General features: G+C 38.9%; 1 protein-coding gene across 1 annotated transcript; it reads left to right on the forward strand.

The window, feature by feature from the left end:
* Positions 1-359: 359 nt before the first annotated feature.
* IMPACT (impact RWD domain protein) lies at positions 360-19795 on the forward strand (the record flags this gene model as incomplete). Its single annotated transcript, XM_009874996.1, has 10 exons — positions 360-488; positions 1247-1299; positions 2280-2342; positions 5340-5425; positions 6484-6612; positions 6889-6986; positions 10860-10933; positions 13503-13593; positions 18417-18551; positions 19591-19795. Coding segments are annotated over 10 exons (930 nt in total), but the record flags the coding sequence as incomplete, so codon positions are not given.
* Between the last annotated feature and the right edge of the window lie 796 nt (positions 19796-20591).

The following is a 20591-nucleotide window of genomic DNA, read 5'->3' on the forward strand; positions in this document are numbered from 1 at the left end:
TTGTGGGAATTTGCTGGATGACTTCAAATGCTCGTATTCACTGAGAGCTAGCGTCAAGGCCTTTCCCCTGGCGCGGGGCTGACCCCACCAGGAGCCGTGGGGACATGTAGCAGCTCCACGTCCCTTTGCTCGCCTCGTCCCTGCTGAGAATCGCAGGATTATGTATGGAAATGTGAAAGCTGGTGCGAAGAACTGAGCGAAGGTTGCTTATGCTATGAATTGGGACTGGCCTCCCAGCATAGGGAATCTTGTCACATCCACAAATAAGCTGTCCAGGGCAAGGCTTAGGAACTGATTGACACACAAGGTTGTGGGCTTCGGTGGAAGGTTTGTTTATTTTTCCACAATGCTTTTTCTAGATTGATGAAATTGAAGCCCTTTCCTCCATATATGGTGAAGACTGGTGTGTTGTTGATGAAGATGAAAAAATCTATTGCATTAAGATTAGCGATTGTCTGGATCAACCAAAATGGACCCTCTGTCTGCAGGTATAGTGGTGTTAAGAACTTTTGCACAGGATTTGCAGCTTGACTGATGCAGGCAAAATCTTGTGCCTGCATGAAACTTATAGATACGATTAATTGTCTGCCAAGACGAGTTGAGAAGGTTTTGGATTGGAATCTGTGGTAGACTTTTCAGTGATTGTTACCGAAACACATCAGTGTGCTTATGATATTTTTAGTAGCTACGTATCTTAATTCCACGCCTGGCAAAAACTGATTTCAGTGTTTCTTCTCCTAGGATTAATTCTTAAAACATTTTTTTACATTCACTTTGTGCAGGACTCCTCAGTCAATCTGTTGCAATTGCTTCTAGACTTACTTTCTGGAAAATGTGGCAACAAAATGAAGTTCAGATCAACTTCATTTAGTAACTTGCTACTTCATGTTTCAGAACTGGAGACAGTAACTTAGTGAAAGAAACACTGAAGTGTCTACTTATGCGAGTTCAGTGCCACTTAAACAGAAACTATGTATGCAGCTCTTTTCAAATTTCTTCTGCATTTCATTTTGCATGATGCTTCATCCACAAAGATTGCACCATGAAGTACAGTGTTTGTATGTATTACCATTACTGGAATCCTAAATACCGATATTCAGGTTTTCTTGTAATTCTGTAACAACATAGCCAAATATTATCTTCATTTGTAACACTGATGATAGTCGTAATGCTCAACATCAGAGCCCATCAGTAAAGCTCAGATAGCTGAGAGGAGTGGCGAATGGTTATCCTGAGTTTCTTTCAGGTGATTTTGCCGCCAGGATATCCAACTGCAGAGCCACCAATTTATCAGCTAAAGTAAGTGAAGTTTCTTTCAAACTTTTATATTTCTTTTCTGAATTATTACTGCTAACTAAACTTCAGTTTAGACTGTAAACAATTAAGATGCCTCCTTGAATTGAAGTATGGCAGGGGTGGGAGATGTTTCCAGCAAGAATATTATATTCTTTCTCTCGAGTTAGCCTCACGGAATTCCCTATGGCAATTTGCTCTTTTCCCTCAACTCTAACTCATGCAGCTTTATTTTGTTGTCAAGGCAGCAATTAGGCTGTGGTCATATCGTGGGTGCTGCCTGTTGTCTTGTGATGTCTCATCACTTCCTTGGGTGTACGCCTCTTGCCTGGATCCTTGTATCAGATAGTAGGGCATGCGTTTCATCTGAGCACTGACTCTTATTGGGATGAAGCCATGACATGTGCCATTTTTCTCTTTTCCTTCCCTTCTCTCCTCTTGTCTCCTGACACATAAGAAAGATGGGAATGAAGATGTGTAAGAGAGGTCCCAGGTTTTGATGACAGAGACATCTACAGGTCGTGATACACAGCGTATCTGCTGAGTTTTGGTCAGCAGTATTGACAAGGCAATACAAAGTAGTGCTGGTAAACCTGAGGCAAGGTTTATAGTTTAGCATGAGACCAGGAAGATACAGGTACAGAACTTAAAGGTCATTGTAAGCATTATAGGTACTGTGGTGCTGAACAAGTTGGAAAGAAAAAGTAATAATACGTCAGGTGACTTTGGAGTGACAGTGGCCTTCCCTAAAAAATGAGCTCAGCTTTCTTTTCTGAGGTAAGAAAAGGCAGCCCAACTTAGGAGTCTTGAAGGAGAGCTGGATGATCGTACTTTTACCAGGATGTTTACAACTGGAATCTTGCTAAGTGGGAGCAATTGGGAGTATTTTATTTTCAAGCTGTTTATCCCATTTTAAAATAAGTGTTTGCTTAGGTGTTGGAATCTGTGTATGGGCATGATTCTCATTGTATTTCTTTTCATTCTAGTGCTCCTTGGCTTCGAGGACAAGATTATACAGAACTGGCAAATAGCTTGGAAGAAATATATGTGTAAGTTAGAGACTGTGGAATATAGTAAAGGAGACAACGTATTTTCAGTTTCATGCCCTGCTCAGCGTATGCTTTTGAAATACCTGCATGAACCAGTAGTTGTGAATTGACTGCTGCCATAGCCATAAACCAGCAAGTTTCTTCTTCTGTATATCTCACAGCTAAAGATGCCATGTATTTGCTAAGCATTTTGCAAGAACAATGAAAGTTTAACTGTGTTAAACTGACAATTTTTTTCCACATTATTTAGACCTGAAGTTCTGTAAAGACACAAGTCTTCACTTTGACTCCTAATAGGGTCCATGAGATTGCTTGAATTAGTGCTACCAAATATGAGATTTCAGTATCTATTCTTCATTTGAATGTTAAAATGCAGGATGTGGATACATTCACTTGCATCTTAAAGCATAAGTGGCAAAACAGTTTTTCTTAAAAGATAGCTAAGGGATAAGTAGGTCTTAAAATGAATTAAACATATGTAGAATCTATTAACTAGAGTCTGTAGCATAGGAGACTGTTTATTATCACAGTGTGCAGCTAACAACAAGCGCATAATGAATGCGTGAGAATAAACAGAACATTTAGAAACACTCAAATTACATGGTTTTGAATTGCTGTGAAATTGGGGTAGTAAATGTAGTAATTTTGTATGGTCTATTTAATTTTTTTCAGATCCCAAAGATAATATAAACTAAATTAAATGAAAATGTGCCATAAGAAAGCACAGTCATGCCCAAAATACTAAAATCTGAAAATCTTGCATAAGAAATGTTTTTTAATGCCATAAAATAAGGAAGAGAGCACTTAGCTTGCATGAAGTTTTTTTTATCTCATTACTTAGTTACTTTGATTAACCGTGTTTCCTACCCAATTAAACAACAGATAGTTTAAGCAAATAAAATTGAATCTGAAGTGTTAAAAGTGTACAGTGAAAAGTTCTGTGGGATCATATTAACCACAGTGGTTGAGTGGAGCAAAATTGTCCTTAACTCTGTCCAGATTGATAGGATTTGCTGGGGTCTCTACCAGAGGTAGAGCTCCTATAGGTAGTGCTTCAGAGGTCCTGAACATTTGGTACAAGTTGCCAAGTGAGGACTGTGAGGAGAAATAGCATGGTTTTGGTGCATTTTTTCCCCCCTGTTTTTCTTTTCTTTTCCCCTGCAGTCTTGTAGGGTGTTAAATTGTGCCGGTTAGATCAGTCCCTTGCAGCTCTGTTCTGTCTGTATCAGTTGCTCTTCAGCGCCCTCTCTGGTCTCCTCATTTTTGTTTGTTCAGCAAGAATGCCTTTGTACTTTAGGCCATATGTGTTATTTTAGACTGCTTAAGATAGTTAACCTGCTGGAGTAGTTACTGATGTGCACAGTGTTTATGTCTAAATAGCTGTCAGATAAACAGAGGTACTCTGCGTCGTTTACATTGTGTGTTTTACCAGATTGCTGAATTCTATAGTTCTGCAATATAGACCAGCATGAACTATACTGCCAATCACTGTCTTCTTAAGGAAGTGAAAAAAGTGGATAATTACAGATCACAAGTCTGCTTTGGGGAGCTAAAAGTTCTTAAAAATGCAGCACTTCTTTGGGGTTTCTTGTGGTTTTCTTCCTTCTTCCTGGATATTTTTCTCATAAGACTTTTATTCAATAGAAAGCTTTGTTTCGTGATTCAGGCACAAGCTACAAGAAAAATAGCATAGAAAGGTAACCTTTCAGACTAGGTGTAATTTGCAAGTAGGCAGAAATTGAGATTGTTTTATAGCTTAAGAAATTGCTATTTACTTGTGCGGAAGAGAGAAATTATTGTCTAATCCCTCATATTCCATCATTAAAACAAATACAGTTCTTCATGTATTAAAGTAGTGCTTCTGAAGTTAGGTTGTTGAATTGCTCCTGAATCTGTCTGGATTTTGAAAGCAGAGCTACAAATTTATAAATTCCTTATTTTTGCTTGAATATTTTTCTTAAAATGTGTATATGTGTTTGAATTTCTGGTTGCATTCAGCAGTTGTGCTGTATACATTTAGCAAAGCAAGAGTTAAAAAATGTAATTTTGTCACTGATATGTACTTACCTGGTGCCCCAGATGGTGGCAGCAAGAATAAAGTTAATGAGAAACCACAAGTTACCTATGGCCCTAAATCTTTAGTTATGTTTTTGAGATAAACATGAACAGTTCATAATGATGTTAAAATATAATTGTGAAGATGACTTTTCAGGGAACCATCTTAAATATATTTTTGAGTTGTTTGGGTCCTGCTGCACATTTCTTAATTTGAAATATGCACGTAAAAAGCATGTTCATCCCACCCTCCCCCTGTACCTTAATACACTCCTGTGCCCCCTAAGGACTCCTAAACATAAATACTTACCCCCACGCTCCTGTAGGTCTGCTTGTTACCCAAACTTGAGTGATGCTCCACTGTGCCCACTGCCACAGTCCTGCTGTCACAGTCCACTGAGCTCAGCCTCTGCTCTGTGTGTGCTGGCTGCTGGAAGGGAAGGAGAAGTGGGGCTATTCCAAAGTAAGAACCCAGCTCCTGAATATGAAAGAGTCCTCTACAGCCCCAGAGCAGCTGAAGGTGCTTGCTGCTGGCAATACAGTACTTCTCATAAAGGAAACTTGATTCAGAGCAAGCTCTAAGGCTAGATGTCCTAGCTTAGTGTTCTTTTGAAAATACTGAAGGCTGTCCAACTTAATCTTCTCAGTTGTTTTCCCTTTCCTTTGTGGCCAGAAAGTTTTTCTGTTGCCTTTTTAGTTCCAGCATTTGTGCTTTTAATGTTAAAGAAAAACTAATAAAAAATAATTTACAGATAGTCTACAAAGACAGTATGTAACGATGCAGAAATCATGCATTTCACCCACTGAACAACTGCCTCAACAAGCCTAAGATCTTTATCTCACTAGATCATAACGTTTAGTTTCTGTGTGTTGGAAATCTGTGTAATATCTGATGTACTTCTCAAGTGAAATCTGCAACACTGATTCTTCATTAACTTCCAGACAGAACCTTGGTGAAAGTATACTTTATTTGTGGGTGGAGAAGATAAGAGAAGTTCTCATAGAAAAGGGACAGTCATCAGATCCAGGTACTTCAGAAAATACATGGGTTTTTCAGTTTGCTTCTTGTTCATCTGCAAAGTAAGATTTTATTACACGTTAAAGCTTTATGCTCAATTTTGTACTGGATCTAAATACCAGGAAACTACAGTACCCAGTGTACATGGCTTATTGTTTTTCAGTGGTAGTTTCCCTTTTTAAAAAGCAGTGGGGAAAAAAGGAGAGGGATGGCCTCAATGAACTAGAACAAGGTCCTCAGTTCTCTTGGGAATTAAATTATTGCATGAAAGTAGAGTGCTGCACCCAGGTACCTTATGCATTGTCCTCTGTTCTGCAAAGGAATTATTCGTATCAGTAATTAATTTTTGGTGTTGAGTGCAGTCTTGGAGGACTTGGATTATCATCAATAGAAGATAAAATTCAGTGGAATATGCAGACAGATCGCCAAGTATCTTCTTAATGTGTCTTATGTAGCTTTTTTAGGCCTTTTGAACATGCTAGATCACGCCTCCACTTTTTTTATTGACTTTTTTGCTAGTGACTGTTATTTTTTTGTATGTCCTGTGCATAAAGGAAAATGGGCTTTTGGGAATCTCAGAGTGCTTGAAACATGTCCAGAGATATGTTTTGAATATAGTGATTTTATAATGTCATGAAGTACCATTGGACAAGTATACGTTTTTCCCCAAATGAACAATAAAAGGAGTTCTTACAAAAGATCAGATTATTTTGCTCTCTAAATTCAGATTAAAGTAATGATAACATTGTAAATTTTTAATGGAAATGGTAAACGTTCTTTTCTTCTTAGAAATACTGTTAATTTGTATTGAAGCAGAAGATATCATGAAAGGATTCCATATTATAAATATTGTATTCCTAATTCTAAGGAATATTTTAGTTAATACTGAACTAAGAAATTCTGGGCTTTGTTGTAATTAATTTTACTATTCTGCATTTCATAATTTTTAATGGCAAACTGATTTGACCTGAAGAGCCAGGGACTTCTGAGAAAAACAGTTTGAAATATTGTCTTACTTGTCTCACCAAAAAAAAAGTGTAGTAAATTCTACTACTTCTATCTTAATAGAACCAGATATTAAGAAAACCACTGAAGAAGTTGACGAAGATGATGGGGATGATTTTCTCCTTGACTATCAGCCCATTCAGGAAGATGCAATTCAAATGTTAAATTACATTACGTCTGAAAATCACAAAGGTAGACATATGCCCTTGTTAATTCTGATGAAATAATTTCGAAGAGAAGGGTCTTAAGATTCTGGTTTTCTGCTCAGCTTTTGAGTAGAACTAATAACACTAAAATTATAATGAAGATTAATAAGAACTGTAAAGAAACAACATATTTTGGGGAGTTCTGTATGTTTTCTTGTGTACTTCACTATTTTTTAAATTTGAGACAATCTTTACTTACCTAGTTATACACATTGTTTCAGTACCCTTAAAAGAAAACAAACGCTTCCTTGTTTGTGATCAGTAGATGAAGAACTGCCTCCCATACATCATGGGAACCCGGTAACAGATCGAAGGAGTACTTTCCAGGCACATCTGGCTCCTGTGGTGACTCCCAGACAAGTTAGTACGGATTGGTTCTGCTCTTTTCGTCTGTATTTTAAGCTTGACAAAGTATTGCTGAAATACTTGGCATTAGCCAAATGTATTTGTCTGTCTTTGCATCTTTGTGTGCTGATATTGTCTGAGTAGTCATCAGTTTCTCACAAACAGCTGAATAGCTCTAAACATCAGCTCTGTAGTGCTCCTTGCTATTCTTTACCATTATGTGACTTAGGTGTAAGAGAGTAAGGACTCTGAAATTTTACTTTTAAGTGTTGGCAAATTGAATTGTTGCATCTTTGGAAGCTGTTGAGTCTACCGTTTGTTACTTGCAAAATGAATTAAAATGAATTTATAAAAGTTTTCCCTACCTTAGAAAGGAATTCTATTGAAAGATACACTTGGATAATGCATAAGTAAATCTTTATTGAGAAATAATTGAAAGGGGTAAGCATGCGTCTGGAGTTGTATTTACTTAGAACTAGGGAAAATGTCTGTGTGAGTTTCTGTGTCTTACTGGAATTATTGGTGAATATAGACCTAGGCAGAGTGGTAGAAGAGGGCAGCAACATTTTGTTTCCTGTCATGCTTCCCCTCTTTCAGCAGTTTAACACAAGGTGAAGAAAGTATCCTTGCATTTAATATGAATGTTTTGGGGGGCGTAATTTATGCTTTGTGGAATTTGTCTCGTTGGTTCTTGCACCAGAATCCACAGCATTGTATGAAAATATGTGTTTCTGTGTTTCCTGCGAATCAGTCACTCATAGCTTGCTTTGCTTCATCTCTTTACTTTCAGCTTTTTTGAGCTATCCTCTCACAGCTTAGGAAGTGAAAGGAATTTTATTCATTAGGTTAATGTGTAATAACTCAATGTTTTCAAATACTCAGTGCATTACCATTTCCACTGGAGTAGCACCACACTTCAGGGGCTTTCTTAGCTGTGCTCAGTCCCTGTGAACTGTGAGTGTCTGTGAACTGTCTTGCTTTAGAAAGGGAAGAAATTTAAATTTCTCATTTTAAAAAACTCTTGCTCATTGATCATTATTTATGAGTAAGGTTGTTCCTACTTACAAGGAATTCTGTGCTCATGGATGAGAGTTTCCAAAAGAGCAGATCTGTGTCAAAAAATAATACTTAAAGCAGGTTAGTAATTTCCCTTTTGCATATAAAGACATTTTTAATTTCTTCTTATATGGCTTTTTTTTTTTTACAAAAAAAAGACAGCATATACTCAATAAACCTAGGAATTTCCAGTCAAGACTTATTGGTATGTAGTTAGTATAAAGTTAGTAAAAAAAAATTCCACAAGTGTCCATCTTGTTCCAAAGAATCTTGCTGTATGGTGTGAGGTGGTTGGTCTTCAGACTGCAGGGGAACTTTACTGTGATAAGGACTAATTTTTCTGAAAGAAGGCCAAAAGGGGTAAGCACTGTGCCTGTAGTGAAAGCTAGCTTCTTTATCAGCTGGAGGGGTTAGTAGATGCCCATAACACTTTAGCTGCGTAATCTATATACTGCAATGGATAATTAATGGATATTTTCTGAAGGGAACCTACAGGAAGGCTGGGGAGGGACTTTTTACAAGAATGTCCATGATAGGCCAAGGGGAAATGGGTTTAAGTTGAAGGAGAATAGATTTAGACTGGACCTTAAGAAGAAATTCTTCAGTATGAGGGCAGCAAGACTTTGGAATAAATTGCCCAGAGACGTGGTGGCTGCCCCCTCCCTGGAGGTGTTCAAGGCCAAGTTGGATGGAGCCTTGAGTAGCCTGATCTAGTTGAGAGGCGTCCCTGCCCATGACAGGGAGGTTGGACTAGATGATCTCTAAGGTCCCTTCCAGCCTAGGCCATTCTATGATTCTATGATTTTAAAACAGTACAGAGATTGCTGTGTAAATTCCCTTACTGAATGTTTTTAATAGTGGAATTTGGATTCCAATGTAGTTTTCAATAATACTAGCCAGAGTAATACTGTAGTTATTTACATACCAAAATATGTTACCATGAACCTTATTAAAGAAAGTGGTAGGCCCATTTCAGGCAGCAGGCTATGTTTAGTACCATTTCTTTTATCTGGTCTCAATTTGACGACTTCTGACATTTAAAATGTATGTGGTTCTTGGACTTGACACTGATTTAGACAGGTGGGACTAAAAACTGATCTGTTGATTTGTGTCTTTGATGAGCAGGTGCCTCGTTGATATATAGAGAATTACATTCCTTAATTACCTAAAGCAGGAATAATAGAGAGGGAGAACAGGAGGCATAAAACCCCACAGGTTTAGGAGATACAACAGGGAAAAGGATAAGCTGTTGCTTAGCTGTCAGATATCTGACTTGGAGGTTCCTTGGAAATACAGACACATAATGAATCTTTAAGGTATGTTTTTAGGACCCTGGTAGCTGATAAATAAGTAATGTCACAGGTGATGATAACTTCATAAGTTTGTACCCCAAGTCTATGTATTAAAATGTATTTAGGAAAGTATATTAAGTAATATAAGTTGTCTTTCACCAATATTACCTTTTAATGGAGAAAAAAAAACCCAACAAGTGTCTGAAGCAATGTTCTCTGTTAAGAATAGGACTTTTTTTATTGAGGTATCTTATATTTGAGTTGTTTTTTGTAAGCTGATTTTCTTACAGCAGAACTGGAAATCATAGAATGCGTCAGGGGTTGGAAGGGACCTTTAGAGATCATCTAGTCCAACCCCACTGCCAGAGCAGGATCCCCTAGGTTCCCACCCAGGAACATGTCCAGGCGGGTTTTGAAAGTCTCCGGAGAAGGAGACTCCACAACCTCTCTGGGCAGCCTGTGCCAGGGCTCTGTCACCCTCACAGTAAAGAAATTTCTCCTCATGTTGAGGTGAAACTTCCTGTGTTCCAACTTAAACCCATTAGTTCTTGTTCTATTGCTGGACACCACTGAAAAGAGATTATCCCCTTCCTCTTGACACCCACCCCTCAGATATTTATGAATGTTAATAAGATCCCCAGATATATATACGTTAATAAGCACAGTATACCTAGGACAGATACTACGTATGTGTATTGATTACTCCTCAGACACATTTTTCTTTGGAGTGGAAGGCAATCTATTTCCAAGTGTGTTTTCCCAAGCTTTCTGAACTTCAATAATGTTTTGCTCAAAGTAATCTCAATTTTGTATTATGTACTAAAGCAGTGTCTTGATCAAAGCTCTTCTTTTTGTTAGATCAAGTTGCAAAGGGTTGAACAATTGCTAGCAGGTTTAATTAGAAATAGAAGACGAACTGATGTTGACAAATGTTTTGAATTTGATATTTCTTAATAGCAGAGAGATTGACATGGTGGCAATACCTGTTTTCTGGGAAATAATAACACTTTCAGGCCCCTAATGGAACATATTTTATTATTAATCTTTCTCCGAAAGGAAAACTCTGAAAAAATATATTTCAAGAGAAAGAAAGCTCTACTTCATTTCAAGTTTTTTCCTAAGCTTCCCTTGTTTTTGTGAAATAGGTAAAAGCAGTGTATAATGGGAAAACATATGTTAATATTATGGTTGAAAAATGTAAGCAGGTAGAATTTGTACTTGGTACTGATTTAAAATGTTTTCTAGATCTTTCTATCCTTGTTCAGTGAAGCGATTTGACTTCCTCAGGAATAGCATGAACATACATAATGGACAAATTTAAGGAACAGCTGTTTTAATTATCCCAGAAATATTATTTGAAACCATTATGAGGGTACTGAGAAGCTGCTTATTTAGTTATCACACTGAATATTTAATTCATTTTATGTCAAAGTGTAAAACTGTTTCATTATAGTATTAAGATATTTGTTTAGCAGTGATATTGAGATGGTGTGTGTGAAATTCCTATTATAAAAGGAAGCTTATTCCTATTTTTTTAAAGGTAAAGAGAGTTCTTGAGAAATTATATGAGAATAAGAAAATTGCAAGTGCTACCCACAACATATATGCATACAGGTGAGAGTAATATTTATTTTTTTTCAATGTTCTCTGACAAATGAGTGCAGGAGATGAGAAATCTAAAACTGTCAAATAAATTCCTTGCTATAAAATCTTTATGGGAATAGCTTTCTTATTCATGGTGAAGAAAGGTTTTAGGCTTTATTTTGAATTTAAGGTAAAGGAAGTAGAGCATATATTAAGAAATATAAGATAATTGTAGTGGTTTGACCCTGGCTGGAGGCCAGGTACCCACCGCAGCTGCTCTATCACTACCCTTTCTCAGCTAGACCGGGGGAGAAAATATTACGAAGGGCTCATGAGTCAAGATAAGGACAGGGAGAGCATTCACAGTTACTATCTTGGACAGAAATAGACTCTGTTTGAGGAAATTGATTAAATTTATTAACAATCAAATTAGAGAAGAGTAGTGAGAAATAAAAGCAGATCTTAAAAATAACACCTTCCTTCCAGCCCTCTCTTCTTCCCAGGCTTGACATCACTCCCAATTTATCCATCTCCTCCCTCCAAGTGGTGCAGGGGGATGGGGAATAGGTGTTGCAGCCAGTTCACCAGATGAGGTTTCTACCACTTTTTCTTCCTCTGGAAGAGGGCCTCTCACTCTTCTCCTGCTCCAAAGTGGGGTCCCTCTCACAGGAGACCATTCTTCACACGCTTTCTGTGATGTGAGTCCTCTCACGAGAGATAGTCCTTGACAAACTGCCCCAATGTGAGTCCTCTCCATGGGGTGCAGTCCTTCAGGGGAAACTGATCCACCGCGCCTCCCCTGCAGGGTCACAAGTTCTGTCAGCAAACCTGCTCCAGTGTGGGCTCCTGTCTCCCCACAGGCTATGGGTCCTGGCAGGAGCTGACTCCACTGTGAGCTTCCCACAGGGTCACAGCTCCCTTTGGGCATCCACCTGCTCTGACGTTAGGTGGACATCTACACTTCTGTCACCTCCATGGGCTGCAGGGGGACAGCCTGCTTCACCAGGGTCTTCATGAGAGCTCAGGGGAATCTGCTCTGGGCACTTGAAGCACGTCCTCCCACCTTCACTGACCCTGGTGTCTTCATGTATTCTCACTTCTCTCTCTTCTCTGCCAGTTGTTGTGGTGCAGGTCTTTTTCCGCATTTCTTAAATATGTTTTCACAAAGGTGTTCCCATCATCACTGACAGGCCCAGCCTTGGCCAGCGGCTGCTCCATCCTTGGAGCCAGCTGGCATTGGCTCTATCAGACCTAGGGAAAGCTTCTAGCAGCTTCTCGCAGAAGCCGCCCCTACAGGCCCCCTGCTACTGAAATGTGACCAGGCCAACCCAATACAATAGTAAAGCAGCATTAGGAATAAAAAAAGACTAAAAGTAGATTTAAACATGTGTTGTTTTACTTTGTATAGTATGTGTGATCATGGAAATACTACATCATTCTGAACTAAATGTGGTTTTACTTAGGTGAAGTAACTTTTATTTTTCCTCCAACCTTATATTTAGAAATAGCTGCAAATTTTTAGTTGAAATAAGTTGAAACAGAAAGCCTAATCTAGACATCTGGCATATGAAGTTTCAGCTGAAATACAAGAAACTTCAGAGAAAATGAGAAACAGGTGAAAAAAGAATTTGGCAGGGGTCTCTCTCTGCCAACAGTTGTGGACAGAGCTTATGTGAAATGAGTTGGTCTCAGTCCAGGTAGTGGTGTAGGTTTTCTGGGGAATGTAAGTGACAGTAAAAGGAGCCCCTTTCATTACTGGAGGAAGCAGTCCACTGAAAAAGCATCTATATATGCTGATCCATTCATGCATGTCCTAGTGTGATTATAACGAAGCATGAAATGAGAGCAACTGCAAGCTTACTTTATCAGAAAGTCTACCTAAGTAAAAGGTTTCTGTAAAGAGGGGAATTATTTTGTTGCTCATGATCTGGCTTCTTTCATACTATCTAAATACACTTCAAAAAGCAACAGAAACATACTGCTTCATATTCGTCACCTAGTACCAGAAGCCTCTTTGTCATTGTGTCACATGTGTATTGAAATCAGCTAGTAAAAAACTGTAGACCTCTGAAAATTAGAGCTGGGCAGCTGTCCTTTATAGGAAACAATATACCCCAAAAGTTTCCTGGAGTGACCCTGAGAAAAGAGATGGGATGGAGAATCTAAAGGCAAATTTCAGTATCAGTTTCACGCTTCTGCTGAAATGCAGGCCTAACACATTATTCATAATAGCTTTGTCCAAATTCTTCCAACTTGTGGGTGTGTACCGTATCTGATAGAGTTGGGTTCAGTTAGGTCTAATTACTAGGTGAAAGATCTAAGGATTTTGCTGGTTGGGGTCTTTATACTGGTAATTGATCTGCAGTTACCCTGAAGAAGCTAAAGTCTATGTAAAAGCTTCCCAAATTCTGCTGTACAGATAAGTAATTGTGGTTTACCTGAAGCCTCATCCTGTTTTCATGTAAATGTCCTTAGGAGAGAAGTAGAATTGATACACATGTGTATGAAAGATCTCTGAGACTTCATTAAACATGTCAAAATATTAGTTGATTGATATTTATTGAATCTGACTATGTTAATTTTTTTTTTTCTGTTTAAGAATATACTGTGAAGATAAACAGACGTTCTTACAGGATTGTGAAGATGATGGGGAGACAGCAGCAGGTGGACGTCTTCTTCATCTTATGCAGGTTACAGAAATTAACTTTTGACTTCTGGAATTCTTGAACATCTTGAATCACTACAATCTAAATAAACTTTAGATTATTATTTTAATTCTTGCTCTGCTTGTAGCCAAATAGATGATTGCTTTCTCAAAGGGGATAGAAAAAACAAACTCTTGCATGCCTGTAGTGAATTGGAATTTCCAAGTCTTAGATCGTAGAAAAAAGGAGTGTTTCACAGGTAATAGTAATAGTTTAAATGGTTTAAAATAAAAATAGACTTGATTTCTATGCTTACTATGTGGTGTAAAAGATAGTGGAAGTGAAGGAGTTAAGCTGTGCTTGATTTCTATGCTTACTATGTGGTGTAAGGTGTATATAGAATATGAAGACTGGAAGAAGCTGATTTACAGAATGTAAGAGCAGACTTATGTGCAGCCTTTCATTCATTTTCCTCAAATATTTATAATAAAAAGACACATTTGAACTTGCAGAGTAGAGCTTCAAATGCAAAAGATAGTGGAAGTGAAGGAGTTAAGCTGTTTTGATCATTTTAATCTGTTTCTTTGTGCTGTTTCCGTTTCTGGATCCTTAGTTCTCATACTCACATATATTACAACAGATTGTTAGGGGTTGGAAGGGACTTCAGAAGATCATCTAGTCCAATTCCCCTGCTACAGCAGGATCACCTAGAGTAGGTCACACAGAAACATGTCCAGACGGGTTCTGAATGTCTCCAGAGACGATGCTCTCTGGGCAGCCTGTTCCAATGCTCCATTGTCTTTGCAGTAAAGAAGTATTTCCTTATGTTTAGGCTGAACCTCCTATTTTCCAGTTTGTGATCATTGCCCCTTGTCTTGTCACTGGACACCAATGAGAAGAGTTTGATCCCATCCTTCTGACATGCTATGAGATCCCCCCTCAGCCTTCTCTTCTCCAGGCTAAACACACCCAGCTCTCTCAGCCTTTCCTCATATGGTAGATGCTCCAGTCCCCCAGTCATCTTAGTGGTCCTCTGCTGGACTCTCTTCAGTAGTTACTTCTCCTTCTTGAACTGTGGAGCCCAGAATTCCAGATGTACTGGACACAGTACTCCAGATGAGGCCTCACCAGGGCAGAGTAGAGGGGGAGGATGACACTCTTAATGCATCCCAGGATGCCATTGGCCTTCTTGGCCACAAGAACACAGCACTTGTTCATGGGTATCCTGCTGTCCACAAGGACTCCCCAATCCTTTTCCTCAGAGCTACTCTCCAGCAGATCAGCCCCCAATCTGTACTGACACATGGAGTTATTCCTCCCCAGGTGCAGTACCTGACACTTGCACTTGTTGAATTTCAGAAGATTCCTCTCTGCCTGGCACTCCAGCCTGTCCAGGTCATGCTGAATCACAGCACAGCCTTCTGGGGTGTCAGTCACCCCTCTCAGTTTTGTATCATTAGCAAGCTTGCTGAAGGTGAACTCTATCCCTTCGTCCAGATCATTGATTAATGTATTGAATATGACTGGACCCAGTACTGAGCCCTGGGGGACACCAGTAGTCACAGGCCTCCAACTAGACTCAGCCTCACTGATCACAACTCTGAGCTCTGTCCTTCAGCCAGGTCCCAGTCCACCTCACTGGCCAATCACCCAATCCACAATGCTTAAGCTTGGCTGAGAGTGTTGAGGCTGTTCAGCCTGAAGAAGAGAAGGCTCCAGGAAGACCTTAAAGTGGCCTTCCAGTACTTGCAGGGGACCTACAAGAAAGCAGGGGAGGGACTGTTTACAAGGACGTGTAACAGTCAATGAGGGGCAATGGTTTTAAACTAGAGCAGGGTAGATTTAGATTAGACGTTAGTTCTTTACTATGAGGGTAGTGAAACCCTGGTGAAAACTGGACCTCATCCCTGGAGACATTTGAGGTCAGGCTGGATGGGGCTCTGAGCAACCTGATCTAGTTAAAGGTGTCCCTGCTCACTGCAGGGGGGTTGGACTAGATGACCTTTAAAGCTCCTTTCCAGCCCAATGCACTCTGTGGCTCTGTGATAGGATACTGCTAGAGACAGTGTCAAAAGCCTTGCCAAAGTCAAGGTAGAGCACGTCCACTGCCCTCCCCTTGTTTATCCATCCAGTTACATCATCATGAAAGGCTTGACTGACCTTCCTTCAGTCCTCAGGCACCTCGCCTGTTCTCCAGACCTTTTCAAAGATGATGGACAGTGGCATTGCAACAACTTCTGCCACCACCCTCAGCACTCATGGGTACATCCCATCAGGGCCCGTGGATTTGTGGATGTCCGGTTTGCCTAACTGGTCTCTAACCCAATCCTCTTCAACTGAGGAAAAGTCTTCCTTTCTCCTGACTTCCTCTGTAGTCTTGAAGGTTTGGGACTCCTGAGGGTTGGTCTTAGCTCTTCCACTTGAGTTTATTCAATATTTAGTTTTCAGGTGTTGAAATAGTATTCCTTTTAGCAGAGTTGCTACTGAATGTGAATTGAGATTGATAAATTTTGATTCACTGGCAGGATGCAAGCCCTAGTAAAGCCATAAATAAATTATCATAACTGCAGAGGACAGCTGGATACATCTTCTGCAGTGCCTAAAGTCACTAAGCTACATCAGCATGTAATTGTTTTAATTTTGATTTTTAGATTGGTATCCCCTTCACAACAGTTTTCCTGTCCTTTGCTTGCTTGAATATTCTGGTTTTGTGTTCTTATCCTAGAGACCATTTTAAAGCTACTTTTTTGCTTTTTTTTCCAAAGTTTACTTTTTTTTTTCTGAAAAAATATAATTGAGGGAAATATTTGGGCATTTTTTAATCTAGAATATTTTGAAGCTTCCTGAGTAACTCAAACCTGACTTGGGAAGGAAAATTTCTAGTAACTAGTAAGAGTACTGCTGTAGGCATCAGAGAAGTTCAATTTTCACCCAAAGGAAAGATGAAAATAGTTCATGGACTGATTTCTAGATGTTCATAGGTCTCGTAGTTTTTCCTGTTACAAGCACTTACGACATACGATATGGGCATGAAAATTAGGTGGTTTAATACAGTTGTTGCTGTACTTACAGTTCTACTTTTGCAATCTTACCTCGTTTTAGATAAACCTAGCACTTCAGTCAAGATAGCACATTCTGGTTACAAGAAACTGTTTCAAACTTAAAAAGTTTCCCAACTGTGTTTGACATCCTGTTTACTGTGAACAGTTGCTATACGTAGACTTCATGGCTGATGTCTAAATGTAGAGTAGAAAATGCCTGTCACAAAACATGCCCAAATCCTTCTTTCTTTTTTTCCATTATCCTTTTAATTTTAAAATTCTCAGAGTATTTCTGTTTTCATGAACAGTGATAGAATCTTCTAATAGTATGGTTCAAATTAGTCAGATAGATGTGTTTTTTATCTTTATTGGAGACAATGAGTGGTTGTTAACATGTCCTGTTGATAGCTACCTCTTAAGGAGTTTTTCTCACCTCCACAAAACCACCCTGATATCTTGCAGACCTCACTGTTTTTGCTCACCCTTATGCTGATAAAACTATTTGTTCTGTCTGGCTCGAAGCCATCTCTGTGCATTAGTGTGCTGCTGTGCAGGACTTGAGAGAAAGCTATTTATAAGTGAAGACCTTCTGCAGAGATTGCAGATGCCTCTGAGGGATAAATTCAGGGTTGTGGTCACTAATCATGGAAGACTAATTTGAGAAAAAGTGCTGACTTGGAATGCACTGCCCAGGGAAGTGGTGGAGTCACAGTCCCTGGAGGTGTTTAAGGAGAGGCTGGATGTGGCACTTAGTGCCGGGGTCTAGCTGATGTGTTATGGTGTTGGGTCATAGGCTGGACTTGATGACCTCAGAGGTCTTCTCCAGCCTCAACAATTCTGTGATTCTGTGATTGTCACTACCCGTTTCCACGCAGTACTTTATATCTTATATTTTGACAAGATGTGTGTTTCTCTCTGATACTTAATCAGTTGGCATTCCCTGTGTTACTAGTGTTTGATGGTGAGATCTTGAGGAGAGAATTGCTATAAGGTGGAATAAATGCTAGTTTTCAAGTCTAGTCAAATCACTTTTAGATTTTGTGAAAAGTAGAGCTGTTGAAGGCCTTTTGTATTTCTTGCCTTTAAATGCTTTAAAAGAGATCATCACTTCTGTTTAACTCTACTTCTGTTACTCACTGTGTTAAAAAAGCAATATCAAGGTCGCTGAGTTTCTTGCAGTCCTAATAGCTAATACAATTATTTCATGTTATGTGAACTTATATATGCCTTTTGGAACTCAGAAAGCAACTGCTTGGTTGTAAGGGACTAAGACTCAAACCTGAAAGAGACAGAGGTTTTTATGTATTATACAGGTGCTGTTGCTAAGTTCTGTACACGGCGACAGTATTAGCTTACAGCATTTTAGATACTTATATGTATAATGCCTGTCCTCTGCCTGTTATAAGCCTCATCCACCATCACTTCCAAAAATGCAGATAGGCAATCTCCTCTCTGGAAATAATAATTCATCCTATCAAGGAATAATAAATGTAACTCGGTAATTTTCCCTTTAAGTAATGCCTGAAGCTTTTCACATGTGGATGAGCAACTGTAGTGTACGTGAGGTAGCTTTTGTACCCTTTCTGAGGGATAAATTGACTCATTTTACTTTGAATTTACCTTTGGGTAAGAGCTTGGAGAGGGAAACCTAATGCAACTGCTGACTTGTCATTGTTACCCTCTGATAACATCTGTGTGATGGAGACCCAAGTTCTTCTTAGAAATGCAAGATAGTAGACTTTTTCTATATCTAAAATTGTTGTGAAAAGTAACACTACTTCCATTAAGAAATGCCAAGTTTTCTTTTTTTTTTTTTTTAAAAAACAGATCTTGAATGTTCACAATGTGTTAGTTGTGGTGTCCCGCTGGTATGGAGGTATTCTCTTAGGACCAGATCGTTTTAAACACATAAACAATTGTGCAAGAAATGTACTTGTGGAATACAACTATGTACCATCAGTGGTAAGTTTCTGCCACTTGAAATGAAGCTGTTTGTATGTGACCTTGTGTAATTTGTCGATGTCAGATGAAGCCAGAAGAAAAGTAATTCTACCAGTATCCTCCTCTGGTTGCTTTGATGCACTGACCTTGTGCATAGCATCAGTGCAAAGACTCTCAAAGAACTTCCAAAGAATTTAGTGACCTGGTTTAATGAGCTGGACAGTAGAAGGGTGGCAGCAGTTGAGGACGTTGATCCAGAACACAAATTTTGGGGAAGGTGGGAAGGGAAAATGTCTCCTTCTGTGTGCTGTTTAGAAAACTGGAAGGTACTGCTTCTTGTGCTTACCTGTGCCACCAGTTTCGGTGTGTGGGCAGACTGAGCTTGGGAATCTCTGTAACTAGTAAGTGTTTTAAAATCAAAAGCTTTGCTAGACTCAAAGAAGTTTTGAGAATTATAGATCGTAGACATCAGAATATTAAAAAGAAACCCCAGACTAGAAGAATTCAAACAAAGCAGCATTAACGATTACAGAAAAGGTTACTGGAAAATGTTTCAAAGGACCCTACTTAGGAGACAAGGTACCAAATGTCTTTAAATGACATTTCACTTAAGGTACTTAGGTCATTTAATCATCTAATATTCTTGTTTTTCGACATCTCTTTTCTTCAGCCTCAGAACAGCATATTAGCTATGTCTATGTGCATTAGATGTTAGCATTATAATTACTAACAAAGAAATTTTAAGATGGTAAGAAGTAATTACCAATGGATACTTTAAAAAGTAATCATTTCTTTGAGTGGAAATGACTTGGATTATTTTTACATTTTATGCTTCTGTTGGCATAGCTGTGTCTATAATTTTATCTTTGCTGAATTCATATGTTTCTAAATGGCAAAATAAGCAAATTGATGAAACAGTGGATAAATATTATACAACTCAAAACTCTCATAAATCCTAGCGAGCTCTGAACACTAAAATAGTTCTTGTGGGTGACCTTGAGAGAATACTTGCAGGATATACACATTGTTTAAATTTTGAAATATTTCTTTTTCATTTCAGGAAGAATCATCTAAACAAGCAGGAAAGAGCAAAAAGACAAGAAAGGACAACAAGAAGAGAACAGAACACTAATTTATTTTTTAAAACTATAAAAGATTATTTTGCACATATTTATACAAAGAAGACATGGATATTATTGCCTTAGCCAATACAACAGATATTTTGTATTCAAAAGAGAATTAAATAAAACTATAGGTATATTTTTGTCTTGTTCTGTGATTTCTTCTGCTGTTCTGAAGTAGAGCTTAGACACAAATTTTCTGTATTTTTATACATTTCAGCTCGTTGTTATGAGGGCATTGCAACATCTGGACACATTTCCTCATCCCACCCCCTCCCACTAAACAATGGGTGACTAATTTAAAATATGGATCACTTATCTTCTCCATTTCTGTGTTCAAACTCGAACACCTGTCTTGTATTAGTAAGTTAATTCCTTGTTTGTTGTACTGAGGGTGAGACTGGAGTCATTCAGAGAACAGGTCACTTACAAAGTTTTAGATTTTCTGTACCTAGAAGCAAAGCATGTGGCTGAGTGCTGTGCGGCCTTAGAGAGCCTGGTCCTGTTGCCTGGGCCGTCCTCAATCATGCTGGACAGGGCCTGCTTGGTGGTGGAATAAACACTGAACATGGGCGAATGAACGAAGAAATTACTTCAAAATTTCTCTGAGTATCTTTATGTGGCTGTCGGGACTCTGGGAGTCTGCTGAAAAACTGAGGATTAAGTGTTGTGTAATTCAGGCAACCAGTTATTTCGACAAAGAATATGGGGATTTTGAAATCGGGCTGGAGCTGGTAGTGAACATGAGTAAACGTTCTGAAGTGATTTGTGTTGGTGTGAAGTCGGGGAGAAAAGCAAGTGTGAATCATAGAATGGCCTAGGCTGGAAGGGACCTTAGAGATCACCTAGTCCAACCTCCCTGTCATGGGCAGGGATGCCTCTCGACTAGATCAGGCTACTCAAGGCTCCGTCCAGCTTGGCCTTGAACACCTCCAGGGAG

This window comes from Apaloderma vittatum, unplaced genomic scaffold, assembly GCF_000703405.1.
Source record: "Apaloderma vittatum isolate BGI_N311 unplaced genomic scaffold, ASM70340v1 scaffold478, whole genome shotgun sequence".
Taxonomy (NCBI): Eukaryota; Metazoa; Chordata; class Aves; order Trogoniformes; family Trogonidae; genus Apaloderma; species Apaloderma vittatum.